This window comes from Protopterus annectens, chromosome 5.part0, assembly GCF_019279795.1.
Source record: "Protopterus annectens isolate FY-2018-M chromosome 5.part0, PAN1.0, whole genome shotgun sequence".
Taxonomy (NCBI): Eukaryota; Metazoa; Chordata; order Ceratodontiformes; family Protopteridae; genus Protopterus; species Protopterus annectens.
Window position 1 is genome coordinate 1,188,548,336 of NC_056735.1, and position 15,391 is coordinate 1,188,563,726.

Consider the following 15,391-nt stretch of genomic DNA (forward strand, 5'->3'; position numbering starts at 1 on the left):
GTGCTTTTTATTCTTGTACTTTTAAGAGCCAAGGCATGACACACATAACTGTTTCTCTCTGTAACCCTTGAATCCTAAGTAGAGAGAATGCAATAAAGAGAACAGAAGCAGTGATGTGTGACTGCGTACATGGCCCATTTTACAACCAATATCTACAACAGCCTTTTCCATTCCATTTTCTGCCTCAAAGATTATACAATTAACAGGTTTTGAAAAGTTATTAGAATTAACAGGCAAACTGCACAAACACATTTAAAGACTTTAAAATTGTTCCCTCATTACATTTCAATTAATTATAAAATGTTTCTATGATGATTTCATTAATATGGGTTAGAGATCATTCTGGCATGTAGTAATACATGAAGGCACAGATGACTAAGTAATATAGCATTCACAGTTACAATAGAAACAATCCTTTAACAGAATATTTTTCTTGGCTGAAAACAAATAATTAGCTAAAAAACTGAAAGATTTCTAACAAATATACTTAAGAGACAACTTCAAATGAACTCTTGCTTAGGTATCATATCTGTCCTATAAACTTATAGAAAACAATACACATATCTGAAAAACATTTTTTTAACTGAACAATATACAATTTTATGTTTGCAGATTTGTAACTATACAAATATATCTTTATTTCACTTAGGCGTCTTTGATTTCTGTCCATTTTATTTTGATATTTAAAGTTTCATTTATTTATTCATTTTTGTTCTAGTCATAGACACAAAATGTTAATTAAAATACTGGCTTACTTTAGAGCTATAAAAAATAATACCACCCACTGAAGTCTTTTAGTCATGGAAACCCCCTTGCTTTCCAGAGTGAATTTTACTTTAGGCTGGCAATGTTGTCCATTTTGGAATGATGTCCACACAGACCTATACAAGTTCAAAAAATGCCTGAGTACAAAATATATTTAAACTTGAGCCACGGGAGTGTCATCTGAAGTTTTCTTCTTCTTTGACTGAAGGCAGGGAAGTAAAGAAATTATTCCCACCATGTACAACATTCCACATATGTAGAAAGAAAAATCATATTTATGAGAAATGTCATATATCCAACCTGAAAGAAACACAAAAACAGTACGCAGTGAGAAATCATTAATTTAATATACAGTTATTTAAAAGATAGGTGAAATACTCTTCTGCATTTGTAGGCAGTCATTCCCCTGTGTGAATACATTAAGAACAATTACATAATGAAACATACAAATGGACTTAAAAACCTTTATGGACTCAGTTCTCTCTATGCATCTCTTACACACAATCTTACAACTTGTAGCATTCTACTAGAAAATGTATGAGAGTTTCCCCATTCAGGTTTAATGGGAAGACTTTCAAAGCACTACAAAGAACCTCTTTGTGGATCTTGATACAAATTGAAAGGGCACCACATAGTTAATAATCCACTTATTAGCTGAGTAATGTTTCTGAAATTTTCACAATGATATGAAACTGTTATTTATACTTCTGTGAAAACTGTCCAAAATGGAAAAACTTCTGAACTTTTCCTGATAGTAAATCACAAGGCATGAAAATAGTGGGTGGAGTAATATGATGTGGATATCAGAAATGTGTCTCTGACTTCATTATTTTTTTCCTTTAATTGTTACTGTCTGAAGAAGAGCCATATGCTTGTATCGCTAGAACTTTGCATACTCACATAACATAAAAATGGCATTTTTATTTTTTATTATATTGTACTTAGCTTCTCTTACCCTGTCTTCTTTTTACTTTAACACAGTTACACAGAATTATTTAAAAATATACATCATTCTAAATCTTGGCTTTTTCCTACCTGATAACATCATTGTTTCTAAAAAGGGGTGACATACTTCACCTGTAGGTAAAGTAAAACACTACACATTTTACATTTCCCGATTTCTAACCATTTTCACACTGCACAGATTTCCTCCTCTTCTGACTTTTTTTCTTTCAGCTACTTCATCTTATCATGTGTCAGCTGAGCCTGCCCTATGTCCCATCTTTTTTAGTTGCTCACCAAACTAGTAAGGCACAAGACATCTATTAGCCTTACAATGCTAAGCTTACGTGCTGCAGTGGGCATTTCTTGGCTACTTTCAAGTGCCTGAACAGCCAAGACTTAAAACAGCCCAGGATTTGGAACATCCAACACTCACAGCTTCAACACTTCAAAACTGTGAAATGTCTCTACCTTAACATCTAACTTTAGTTCAATTAATATATTCCCAGATTCAGAACATGGTAAACAAGTCTGTTGCCATTCCCTACCTCCACCACTCTTATTTTTGAAAACTCCACTTCTCTAAAGTTCTCCAGGGTTAATGTGGATAGTACTGATTTGGGTATTCCAAACACTGATTAAAAAGTCAACTTTTTACCACTTACAGCACTACTTCCATTCAATCTTGTTAGCTGTGCTGCAATTTATTTTCTTTCCTTTTTTTCTTCCACCTAGTTCTAGCTACTTGACTAGTCGATTTCTCCAAATAAGTTTATTTTATCTGCTTGTTTTACAGTTTGCTATTGGATGTCCAAATGGCAGGCGATCGAGCATGGGTTAGTCGAAAGACAGTTTTCCAGGAGGCAGAAAGTTGAACCGGGTAACACTGAATACACTACAGTGAATGGGTAGTGTACTTCGATTATCTGAGTTTGGTATTTTCATCTGAGATCGCAGTACAGTGAGGAACAGGGAATTAACCCATTTTCTCACTGTAGTGTGATCTCTGAGTTGGTATATATAATTTGCAGGGGGGTGAAGGGGGGCTTGCCTCCCGGAAAAATAGTGAAGTAAATGTACTGTAGAGTGCAATGGTATGTTAGGGTGCACAGCATGGGTGACTGACATAATCTTCTGCTATGACGAATACATTGAACTACGAGTGTTGCTGCATTCAGTTTCTATTTGGCTGCTCTACTGATGATCTGTATTTGGCATTTTGATCAGTTGACCGATACAGTTTCGGACGTACGATAGTAAACCTTGTTTTGCTATTTTGATTCATTTGGTAGGTGGAAAAGCCACCTCCCTGGTCTTTACCTCTAAAATTTCTATACTTTATTTGTAATATGAAATAATTTTCAAATGTTTGTTTTTGAGCACCAATACCTTACATTTAGTCCTGCAGAAGTATCTATGAACTGCTTTCATGTGACATACTCACCAAAGTAGTGTCTTAGCGAACCAGAGCTCACATGTGACAAAGGGATTAACTTATTTATGTTAATGACAGATTTGTAAGAAGGAATCCACCTTCTATAACCAACAGTACTGATGTAGCAGGTGATAGGACTTTTCAGTAGATAAAACCTTCCCACACTGCCAAGAACCCTCCCCCTTTTATTTTATTTTTATTTTACATTTGTTGACAGGGCTAGTCCAGCTGGATATATGTCCATTTTCAGTGGAAGCCCGGGGAGAAAAGCTCCACAAATTACAACAACATAAAAGGTCAAGACAAAGACAATAACAGTATAATTTGGTACATAAGAAGTTTTAACAATTATAGTACAAGCCTAAGATTATATATTTTATATTTCAGTAGGAAAAAGGAAAAATTTATCTAAGAATAGATGAATAAGACTAATACATTTGTATTAGAAATGGTGTAGTACAAATTTTTATAACATATTACAAAATTAGATACACCTAGTAATTTATGATAAGAGATACTAAGGTCTCACAAAAACCTAAGAAAGAAAAACACTAGAGATCAATAGATAGAGTATAGAAGAACAGCAAACAAGGATGGATTTCTAGTGTTATTTAACACATAGGTTGTGATACTATATGAAGGTGTTTGATCATTCTACAGTATATACTTATTTACATGAGAAAAAATCCTAAGGAAGGTTAAGCTCACTAAAAATTAGTGAGACAACACAAGATCATGATCATGGGAGGCTAGGAATTGTGGGAGTCTAGTTAATAGTTAGGTACTTAGTCTGGGTTAAAACAGGGGCATAGCCAGTGTGATTTGAGGTAGGGTTTAAGCTTGCTTTTAAATAAGCTGACAGAGGATATTGAGGTTAGCTGGCTTGGGAGGATGTTCCAGGCTTTACCTACTGCATTGGAGAACAAGGTGTCACCAGCTAAGTTGTTGGATTTTGATATTTGTACCTTAACCATCACACACCATACATTATACATTCTTGAGTTCTTTTTGTTGTAGCATCTAGCTGACAAAACTGTAAAACCAATGTAGGAGAAAGGATGAGATTCCAAACCAGATGCAGCAAAGATGAGAGATAACAGGATGGCACATTACAAAAGATGGACCTTCTTCTTACAAATCTGACACTAGAAAAAAATTGTATATGATAAGAAGATGTCCACTTTCGAGAACCAACAGGACACAGGCCCTAGCTAATCCTCTTGTGAGGACATATTCATGGGAGCACATCAATGATGACAGCGTTCCCAGAATGAAGACCTAGGTCTAAAAAAGATAGTCAGCTTGTAGTGCCTTGCAAAAGTGGTGAGAAAAGACCACGTTGCAGCTACACGTTATCAAGAAGAAATTATGACAAAGGGCAGTCAAACTAGACAAAACTCTACAACAATGCACTGCAGGATTTACAAGTAAGGGTTTTCCATATTTAGCACTGTAAAATTCATTTATTTGGCTAACCACCTTGAAAGAATAATCTTAACGCCATCTTACTCAATTTGGACATGACAAAGGAAATGGTTGCTGTTGCGAAAAGACATGGTCCTCTTCACAGAAACTAACCTGTGTATGGGTACCCATACAGTGGAAAAGATATTCCCGCTCTGTCAGAATGTTTGGCAAAGAAAACATAAAAACTAATGGACTGGCTTGTGTTAGACCTCACATCAACTTTTGTCACAAAATAAAGTATTATTGTAAGTGCCACCCTATTCTTGTGGCACACTAAATACAGAAGTTAAAATAAAAATTTTGCAAATTCAGAATTTGCTTTTTAGTTCAAGTAAAAACCACTAAACATAGGTCCTTCCAGGACAAATACTTTTAACTCCACAGAGGTATTCAGTACAAACAAATGAAATGTGAGTTTTGAATCCCCAAATGATGTGGAAACTCTACAAAAGGGCCTTACAGAAACAGATGCTTAGTGCCAGAGCCATGGGCTCATGCTCAATGCCAAGAAATGTATAGTTATCCCCTTTGGGAAAAAACATGTACCCATGAATTACCATATGGGTGGCAGTACACTAAACACTGAAAATGTGATAAGAGACTTAGGGACACAGGTGGACAGTGGTCTCGCCTTCGATAACCACATCGCCACAACAGTCAGGAAATCCTTCTAGGTGGCACACCTCATCACTAAGGGCTTTTCATCCAGAAAAAAGGAGGTCATTGTCCCACTGTACACATCCCTCATTAGACCCATTATAGAATACAACGCCCCGTTTGGTATGTACCTCTCAAGACATCTGCAACAACTGGAAAGGCCACAGAAATACCTCACTAAAAGAATCACAGGCCTAAGCAGATGCCCTACGCTGACTGCCTTAAAAAACTCCAGCTATACTCTGTCACATATCGTCTACTCAGAGGCAATCTCTGCTTAACATACAAGGCCATGTCAAACCCAGAGCTGTTGGACATGCTACACTTAAATCCCAATCCCTCAGAGCCACACGCTCCAGGGATCTAAACCTTGTCATCACAATAAACAAAACATGCTGGAGGGATAGGTTCCTGACCCAGAGACTCCCCAGACTCTGGAATAGATTGCCCATACATGTCAAGCAGAGTGCCTTTTTGGCCCTCTTCAAAAGGAACCTTGACGATTGGATGGGAGAAAGGAAATTCACCTTGGGAATTACGTCAGTTGCCCTGCTAGACAGGGGTCCAGGGAAGTAAATAGTGTGGGAAGAAATAGCTGGGGAATTGTTATGGCTAGGCTTGTATAGGCCCTACAGTTGATAGCCTAGTACCAACCTATGAGCTTTCTAGCATGAAAGGAAATATGAAAAGTGGAAATGGATTGTAAATAGTAGGCCTAAGATGAAAAGTGGCTTTTTCCTTGAAGCCCAGATGGAAATGGGTTCATTTATCTCAAATATGTTTTTCTGAGTGGAAGGCCTCTGAGAAGAAGAGATGATGGCAATTACTCTGAAAAGGGCAATTAGTGGCAATCACTGGAACCATGCTATTATCTTTCAAGAATGAATATCTGGTTGGGGGTTGCCTTGTGGGTGAGACCGCAACATCCTTAAAAATTGCACTTTTTGAGAGGGTTCTCCAGTAGATCTGGACACAGGCAAGGGGAACCAAGTTCATCTAACCCAGAAAAAAGACTAAGAAAGTAGCTTAGGCCTTGAGATCTCTGGCTTTTTGGATGAGCTTTATTCTCAGAGGAAATAGGTGAAGCATAATGACTATCAGATAGCCATCTCTAGATCACAGCTTCTATGGCCTGACTCCACCCTTTGTTGGAGGGGGAATCGGTGATAGCTAAAACATAATCAGGACTCTTGCTGGTTGGACAGATGATTAGGACATAGTGGCTTGCTATAAAGCTGAAATGTTCTCCTGGTTACTGAAGGATTTGTAGATCATCTGTGAGGCATCTTAAAGTATTAGCTGAGTCTGCAATCTAAGGAACCGGTCCTCTCTAAAAATATAACTGGCAAATAAAAACGCTGGCACTCGATGGCCCACTGCCAAACTTTCATGTCTTCTCAACAAAGTGGGAAGATCACGTGTTCCTTGCTTGTTAATGCACTAGACAACAGCCAAGCTGTCTGAATCGACAATTATAAGATATGGAGTCTTAAAAGGCCAACATTGCAATAATACTTTCATCTCTGAGATGTTTAAGTGAAGGTGAGACTCCTGAAGCAACCAGGCACCAAGAACTGTGAGCCCACTCTAATTAACCCACCACAAAGCAGACAGATCTGTGGTATCTGATGCCTGAGCTGTCTACAACTCTGATGAGGGGCACTGGGGAAGAACCTCCAGAGTGAGTCTTAGATTCTAAACTATAGTTTTGGTCAACTTCTTATAATTTATTACAATTAGAATTAGCAATTGTAAAGACCTTGGTGTGCCTGGTCTGGCATCTATTGGCTGAACCTGAAAAGTTGAAATTAGTGTGGTAGCGGGCCCACCCACCACTGTAGCAAGTATATTTACTGTTCAAGAATCATACAGGTACTCTGTAATTACTATTTTTGGCATCTAAGAAACATAATTAAAGAAAGAGGCTGTGCAGAATAGGAAACCTTTTCGGAAATAACAGGCACGACTTCTTAATTGTAGCAAACAAAGAAGTTGTAGAGTTCAGTGTGAAGAGAATTTCTTAACTATGTTTTTTAGTACTTACTCTCTGCATATAATTACTAATTCTAAATCAGTACTGTGTACAGTACACTGAAGCTAGGCCTGAAATTGGTCTGTGTGGGTCAGAGCTCTGTCCCAGTCAACAAAGCCAAATAAATAAATAACTGACTAACTACTCTGTTTTAATGGGTGTTTGCAAACAGCAAGAAACAAGATGATGTCAGAATTAAAAGCTGTGCTATGAGTTTCTCTTAACATTAATGTCATGTAGTTGATAAAACTCTACACAAATAGAGCAGTGAAAGGTATTATTAGCATCACTTAAACAGACTGTGCATTGTGTCTATCAGATGGCGGGATATTCGAATCACAGCCACACTTTCTAATCTGAGATTTGGATATCACAAGATGGTGAGGTCTACATCCAAAGACACAGAAATCACAGAAGAAAGGGCTTTCTGATAGGAAAAATACATTCTCATAACTTAGTCACATACAGAAACCGATGAGAAACAATAATAAGTGTTAAGAAACACAATACACACACACACACACACATATATGCACACAACTGCAGATCTGGAATTTGCAGGTAAAAAAAATCCCAAAGGTAGTCTGGTTCCATTTTCTTAACTGTTCTCAAACTAAAGCAACAAGAAAAAAAGCAGTGTAGCATGTACAGTGCATGATGAGAATGTGGAGGATTCTTGTCAGCCTTTTATCTGCCAAGTGGACCTACTGCTTTCAGTTACAGATGATGGAGCTCTTCTTATCAGATAATTACTTACAGATCTTGCTGTCGTCAGATACTATGACACTTCAGTAAAGTGGCTGTCAAGACGGTCTATGTCAGCACTGTAAGAAGAAGTAGACCATCCATCTTCCATGCATTTCACGCTCAACATGGGTTCAAACAGTCTGAAATGCAGATCAAATACAGATGGCTACTCCACAACTCAGCTGAGGCCTAAACCTATGTGGGTCACAGGCTTCACCTACTCTGGTTTCAGCTTCCTTGGCTTTGGAGGAACAGAGTTCTCCTACTGCAAAAGTTATTTCACTGCACACTCTTAAAGGTCCATATTTTTAATACTTACCTCAAACAACAGTATAATCTTACCTCACAGACGATAACAACCAAAATGTACAGAAGTGTGACTATACACACCATGAGTGGATGCTCAAATAAGATTATTGCTACATAAACTACAAACGTGTTTACAAGACAGCCATTAGGCAGATGTCATTCACAGTGCAATCTTTTTTCAGCAGGGACAAAAGATGGTGAAGTCTCGAGCCAACAAAAAAGGAGACTCAGTTATATAAAACAGAGTGCACCTCACACCCTCACTCATTTGATTTTTGCTGTTTGAAGTCAATACTCACACACCACTATGCATCTCTAATTTACCAGTTATCTGGCCTTTTGTTCTTGGCAAAGATACATACCTGAGCTTAATTAATATTCGTATATATAATCTTCTTAAACATATAAAGAGAAATTTATTGTATTTTTGTGCTTATTAATGATGCCCCATGCTAGAAGTGCCAATAGCTATATTTGTTTCATCCCCAATGAAGACAACAGGCTTAGAAAAGAAGATAACAGCTTATGTGAGGACCACACAGATCTATCTTATTAATTTTCAAAAGATTGATGAGTATCAGAAAAATCTGTCCAGCTTCCACTGCTATGAAATACATATTTACCTGCTTAGAAAGCATGTCGGAGTGTTCTGTTAGCTGGACAAAAGAGAGAGATGTAACTATCTACACAACCCTTCAATAGTCCTGAAGGCTTAGGGAAATGTATGTGACATTTCACCTCTGATATGCACCAAAGACCCCCAAGTTATAGAACTGAACTCCACTGTGAGCATTGTGTAAAGGAAGAATAAGGAAAAGCACGTCTGCATTCTTGAGAGCTGTAAAATCCATAGGTATAGCTCTGTTTGCAAAATAAGAAATAACAGGAAAACATCTTCCAGCAATTCTGTGCTCTGATTCTACAGATTTTGTAGATATCACTGCAGTAATCTTATGCAATGCCTGATATTTTGTAATATCAGAACTGAGAATGACATACAACTCACAACTTCAAGTAAAGTCTTGGCTGTCAAGAAATTAGCTTTCTTCAGTTTCTGAAACGTCTGTAACCCACTATACTGCAGGGAAAAAGAGAAATATACAAGACTGAGTATTAGAAATGACCTCTAAAAATTTCTCAGTTTGAGAAAGTAGACAATCCAACTTGCTCAGGAGGAGATAAATAGATTTTTGAAGAACAGCCTGAGTGCGAGGAACACTGTTGATGTTGAACCCCAGCCTGGTGAAGACAGCACTCAGAAAATGAGGTTATGGAAAACAAATAGGAAGGTACCCTGGCAGTGGGCAGACAGCAAAAGAGGGTCATTTCTGGACTTCAGAATCAGTATTTTAAGCAGGATGCATTGTAAAGAGATGACACTAGTGAGTTTTTGAAACTGCAATATGACACCGTGCCATTTCAATAAAGGACGGTGGAAGTACAAAACAAATCCATGGAACAAAACAGTCAAATAGTCTACATTGAATAAGAGGTGGATGGGATTTTCTAAGAGATAGTACAATTGTGTGAAATCTTACCATAATGGTCGATGTGCTTCTGTTCATTGTTGCAGTATTCATAACATTAGGGATCTCCTGCCAAGGACGGCTCAATGTTCGGCCAGTATACCAAAAGCCTTTAGGTTGCTTTAAGCTACGCCGTATGTCACACGTATGCTCCTCATGCAAAATACAGCATAAAAGGTCACGTCTGGATGTACCATCCTCAGAACTGTGAGCCCCAGTAGGAATGCCAGCCCAATAAAAAGAAAAAGGTAACCAGTACATCCACTAGACAAATGGACCAGGGGGAGGAGGGAGGGACTGAATACTGCAACAGTGAAGAGAAGGACATCTACCGTTATGGTAAGATTTTACATAACTGTACTATGTCCTTCCATTTCACTGTTGCAGTATTCATAACATTAGGGAGAGCGCCAAAGCTCAGGAAGAAACTTGGGAGGAGAAAGGACTAACACAGCTCTCTAGGAAGCCATGAAGGATGGCCCTAGAAAAAACAGCTCTAGCTCTGGAGATTCCATCCAACTTGTAGTGTTTGGTAAATGTAAGCACAGAAGACCAGGTAGCTGCCTCAAGAGCAGAGTTAGTATCCAAACCCTTGAAAAAAAGCACCAGAAAATGCCAAAGCTCTAGTAGAATGAGCCTTAACAGAATAAGGAAGGCACTTACCATGACACGAATAACAAAAAGAAATAGTTTTGAGATCCAAGAAGAAATAGTTCACTTGGATACAGCTAATCCTGTGGACCTAGGATGAAACAAAACAAAAAGCTTATCAGATTTCCTAATAGTCTTAATCTTGTCCAAATAAAATCTGAGTTGTCTATGCACATCCAACGTGTACAGCACCTTCTCACTGGCAGATTGCGGAGAAGGGAAAAAAGTTGGCAAATGAATATTATTTGACTGATTACAGAGCAATTCATTCACCACCTTGGGCATAAAAGAAGTATTAGTGTGCAAGGACACCCTGTCCGTATGAAACATCAAAAAAGGAGGACAAGCCATTAGGGCTTGAAGCTCACACATCGATCTGGCAGAAGTAAGGGCTAACAAAAGTACAGTCTTCCAAGAGCAATGCTGCAAGGAAGCTGAAGCTGCAGGCTCAAAAGGAGCCTGAGTCAATTTTTACAAAGCAAAATTAAGATCCCAGGGAGGTGGAACAGGCTTCCTCAAAGGCCTAATATGAAGGACACCTTTTAGGAATTGTTTAGCCTCAAATCTAGAGGCAAAAGGAGGAGATAAAGGAAGACAAGCAGAGATAGGTGATAAGTGGACCTTAACAGTAGAATAAGCCAACCCAGCACTGAGCAATTCACACAGATAAGTGGGAACCACAGGAACATCCACAGAAAGTGGATCTAGGTTAAGAGAAAGACACCAAACAGAAAACCTCTTCCATTTGCACAAGTAGGATTTCCTAGTATTGGGTTTCCTGGCCTCCTGCAGGACCCTAAGCATGTCCTTAGAAAAAAAGTGTCTATGTGGAATCAAAATCCTATCACCCACAGAGTCAGCTGAAGAGTGAACAGGTGAGGATAGATGAGGGTTCTCTTGTCTTGTGTGAGTAGGTCCAATCTGTGAGGTAACTTGTGATGACTGCCCTTGGCTAAATGCAGAAGAAGAGGGAACCAATGCTGTCTCGGCCAAAAGGGAGTCACCAACAAGATTTTGGAAGCATCCTGTTGAATTCTGAACAGGACTTTTGGAATAAGGGGAAGGGGAGGGAAAGCATAAAGAAACTCCCCCTTTCCAAGGAAAAGATAAGGCATCCACCTTCCAAACCAGAGGACCTGGGACTCTGGCACAAAACAGAAGTAGATGTCTGTTCAGAGGGGAGGCAAAGAGATGTATTTGAGGAGTACCCCACTGGTGGACAATGCCCAGAATGACATCCCTGTTAAGCATCCATCTGTGGGATTGTGTTAAGGACCTGCTCAAGAGTGTCTGCCAGAATGTCTTGACCTGAAGGAATGTAAACTGCCTGAACAGTCACTTGATACTGGACAGCAAGATCCCACACTAGGAGTGCCAACCAGCAAAGAAGATAAGATCTTGTCCCCCCTTGTTTGTTTGTATAGCATATCATCACTGTGGTATGTCTGTAAATACCTTGAATGGTCCTAGGGAGAAGAGAGGCTGAAAAGCCTGAAGGGCCAGTAGAAGAGCTCAGATCACTTTGATATTAATGTATTCTTTCTGTTGAAGAGGCAACCACACCCATTGCACTTTTAAGGAGCCAAAAGCTGCTCCCCATCCCTTGTCTGAAGCGTCTGTGAACAGCTCCCGAGACTGGAGCAGCTGGGCAAGCCCTCAGGTATTGGGAGACTTGACCCATGAAGAAGGACCCCAGGATCCACAATGTCCTTGCTGAAAACCTCCATGTCCTCTCAGACCATGTCATTTCTGAAAGCTGCCGTGTAGTTTACATTGTTACTCTTGATCCCCGAAATTATCATGCTGTGGGTGTTGAAATCTGTCTGTCCTTGAAATGGATGCTAAAGAATCTGGAACTTAATGCCAACCCTGGTAAGACTGCTGTGCTTTCTTGCTTCTCAAGTTTGCCCTACACTAACTCATCAAACAGCAGGGCACTATCAAAATGGGCACTGATGAACTGGTCCTTGGTAGTCTTAGTAAAGTCCAAAAGGTGAAGTCATGCATACTGCAGAAAAGTAAGGCTGGTGTCTGCTGCCATAGCAGCTCCATGTGCAGTACTGTAGGCCACACAGATGGACTAATCGATTATAGAACCTGATGTTGCCAGCTGGGAATGAAGCTTCTTCATGGCCTCCAAGTCTGTCACCTCTTCTATAGTCTTAAACTTTTCATCCAGTAAGTCCCAATGGAATCTACAGTGGATATAAAAAGTTTACACACCCCTGTTAAAATACCAGGTTTTTGTGATATAAAAAAATGAGACCACAATAAATAATTTCAAAACTTTTCCCACCTTTAATGTGACCTATAACCTGTACAATTCAAATGAAAAACAAAAAAATCTGTTAGGGGAAAAAAATATAAAAAATAAAAAACGTACAATACACTGGTTGCATAAGTGTGCACACCCTTAAACTAATACTTTGTTGTGTGTGCACACCCTTAAACTAATACTTTGTTTAGGCACTTTTTGATTTAATTACAGCATTCAGTCTTCTTGGATACACACCTGCCATCAATTAAAGATACTCTGATTAACCCCAAATAAAGTTCAGCTGTCCTAGTAGGATTTTCATGACATTTACTCAGTTGCCTGCTACAGCAAAAGCTATGGTTCGCAGAGGATTTACAAAGCATCAAAGGGATCTCATTGTTGAAAGGTATCAGTCAGGAGAAGGGTACAAAAACATTTCCACAGTATTGGATATACCATGGAACACAGTGAAGACAGTCATCAAAAAGTAGAGAAAATATGGGGCAGCAGTGATCCTGTAAAGAACTGGACGTCCCTCCAAAATTGATGAAAAGACAAGATGAAAACTGGTCAGGGAGGCTGCCAAGTGACCTACAGCAACACTGGCAATTACTGGCAAGTACTGGTTGTGTACTACATGTGACAACAATCTCCCGTAATCTCCATATGTCTGGACTATGGGGTAGGGTTCAAGACGGAAGTCTTTTCTTACACAGAAAACCATCCAGACCCGGCTAAAATTTACAAAACAATACATCATCTCCCAAAAGCATGTGGGAAAATGTGTTATGGTCTGATAAGACCAAGGTTGAAAGTTTTGGCCACAATTCCAATAGGTATGTTTGGCACAAAAACAACACTTTGCATCACCAAAAGAACACCATCCCCACGGTGAAGCATGGTGGTGGCAGTATAATGTTTTGGAGTTGCTTTTCTTCAGCTGGAACTGGGGCTTTAGTCAAGGTGGAGGGAATTACAAACAGTTCCAAATACCAGTCACTTTTGCCCCAAAACCTTCAGGTGTCTGCTAGAAAGCAGAAGATGAAGACGAATTTCATTATTCAACATGAAAAAGACCCCAAGCATGCATCCAAATCAACAAAAGAATGGCTTCACCAGAAGAAAATTAAAATTTTGGAATGGCCTAGCCAGAGCCCAGACCTAAATCAAGTAGAAAATATATAGAAAATCCGTGGGGTGACCTGTAGAGGGCTGTGCACAAGTGATGCCCTCACAATTTGACAGATTTGGAGTGCTTTTGCAAGGAAGAGTGGGCAAATATTGCCAAGTCAAGATGTGCCATGCTGATAGACTTCTACCCAAGAAGACTGAATGCTGTAATTAAATTAAAAGGTGCTTCGACAAAGTATTACTTTAAGGGTGTGCACTCACAACAAAGTATTAGTTTAAGGGTGTGCACGCTTATGCAACCAGTGTATTGTACGTTTTTTATTTTTTATATTTTTTCCCCTACCAGATTTGTTTGTTTTTCAACTGAATTGTACAGCTTGTAGGTCACATTAAAGGTGGGAAAAGTTTTGAAATGATTTATTGTGGTCTCATTTTTTCATATCACAAAAACCTGGCATTTTAACAGGGCTGTGTAAACTTTTTACATCCACTGTATGCATATGCATCTGGTAGTTCAATACCCTAACAGCAAATGTGAAAAATGCGAAAACCAGCTCCCCCAAAATATCTAAAGTTTTATGACTCTGGTGGTGGTGGTGGGGGCGCATTCTTAGATCAAGGCTTAGAACCATCTTCAAGGTGGCAGCAACCACCATGGATTCCATCACCTGGCAATGTATCCAATTAGGACTGTCCTTGGGTGGGTGAAATATTTTGTCGGGTCTTTTGGGGGGGGGGTTCAAAGCCACCATGTTAGGGTTCTTAAGTACATTGTCCAATACAAGTTTAACTATTTTGTCTACCAATGCAACTACCCAAAAAATTTAGCTGGGTGACAGGAAAGCCTCTGCCAGAACATGTTCTGAATCTGATTGTCTTTTGGCCAATTTGCTTTGACTAGGCACTGCTATCTCCCTGAATTGGGGATATCAGGGGCAAAGTAGTAGAGTCAGCCTATGAATCCTAATCCCAGCTCAGTGTAGGGGATTCTACAAGGGAATCCATGTACTTACTCTTGCATGTAGTTTTCCAACTACGACCTGGATGAAAAGAGTCCATGTAGGAGAAAGACTGGACATGTGAGTCTTAACTTACAAAGGCCCTGTGGTCTCTCTGTTTAGAGATGACAAGGCTGGTATAACAGCAGGGGGACCCAACAGGGTCAGCACACGGATCACCATGGTCAAGGGTCAATACAGGGATGTTTACCTAGATGGTACTGAGACCTGCTACGACTCCACTCCAGAGACAGGGACCATCGGAGATGACAGGCTCAGAATCACAAAGGGCAACCATACCCTCCAGGCCTGCCACTGCAGGTCAAAGAGTCTATGCTTATGAGACTATATGGATGTTTGGTGTTTGGGAGCAAGCTTTCCCACATCAGACTACACTAACCACTGGTGAGACTGCATTAGTGTCATCTCTGGGCATGCAGCTGCCACCCAGGTGCGGGCATTATCCAGGGCAAG

The 15,391-nt window shown here is 39.5% G+C and overlaps 1 protein-coding gene across 2 annotated transcripts in view; it reads right to left on the minus strand.

The window, feature by feature from the left end:
* Positions 1-247: 247 nt before the first annotated feature.
* The window catches only part of SLC16A14 (solute carrier family 16 member 14), a 560,584-nt gene continuing 545,440 nt past the window's right edge, over positions 248-15,391 (minus strand). For both annotated transcript variants that reach the window (XM_044071054.1, XM_044071055.1), the window contains one exon: positions 248-1,065. In XM_044071054.1, coding sequence (XP_043926989.1) covers positions 920-1,065 — 146 coding nt within the window. In that variant the 3' untranslated portion in view covers positions 248-919. The remainder of the gene's footprint in view (positions 1,066-15,391) is intronic.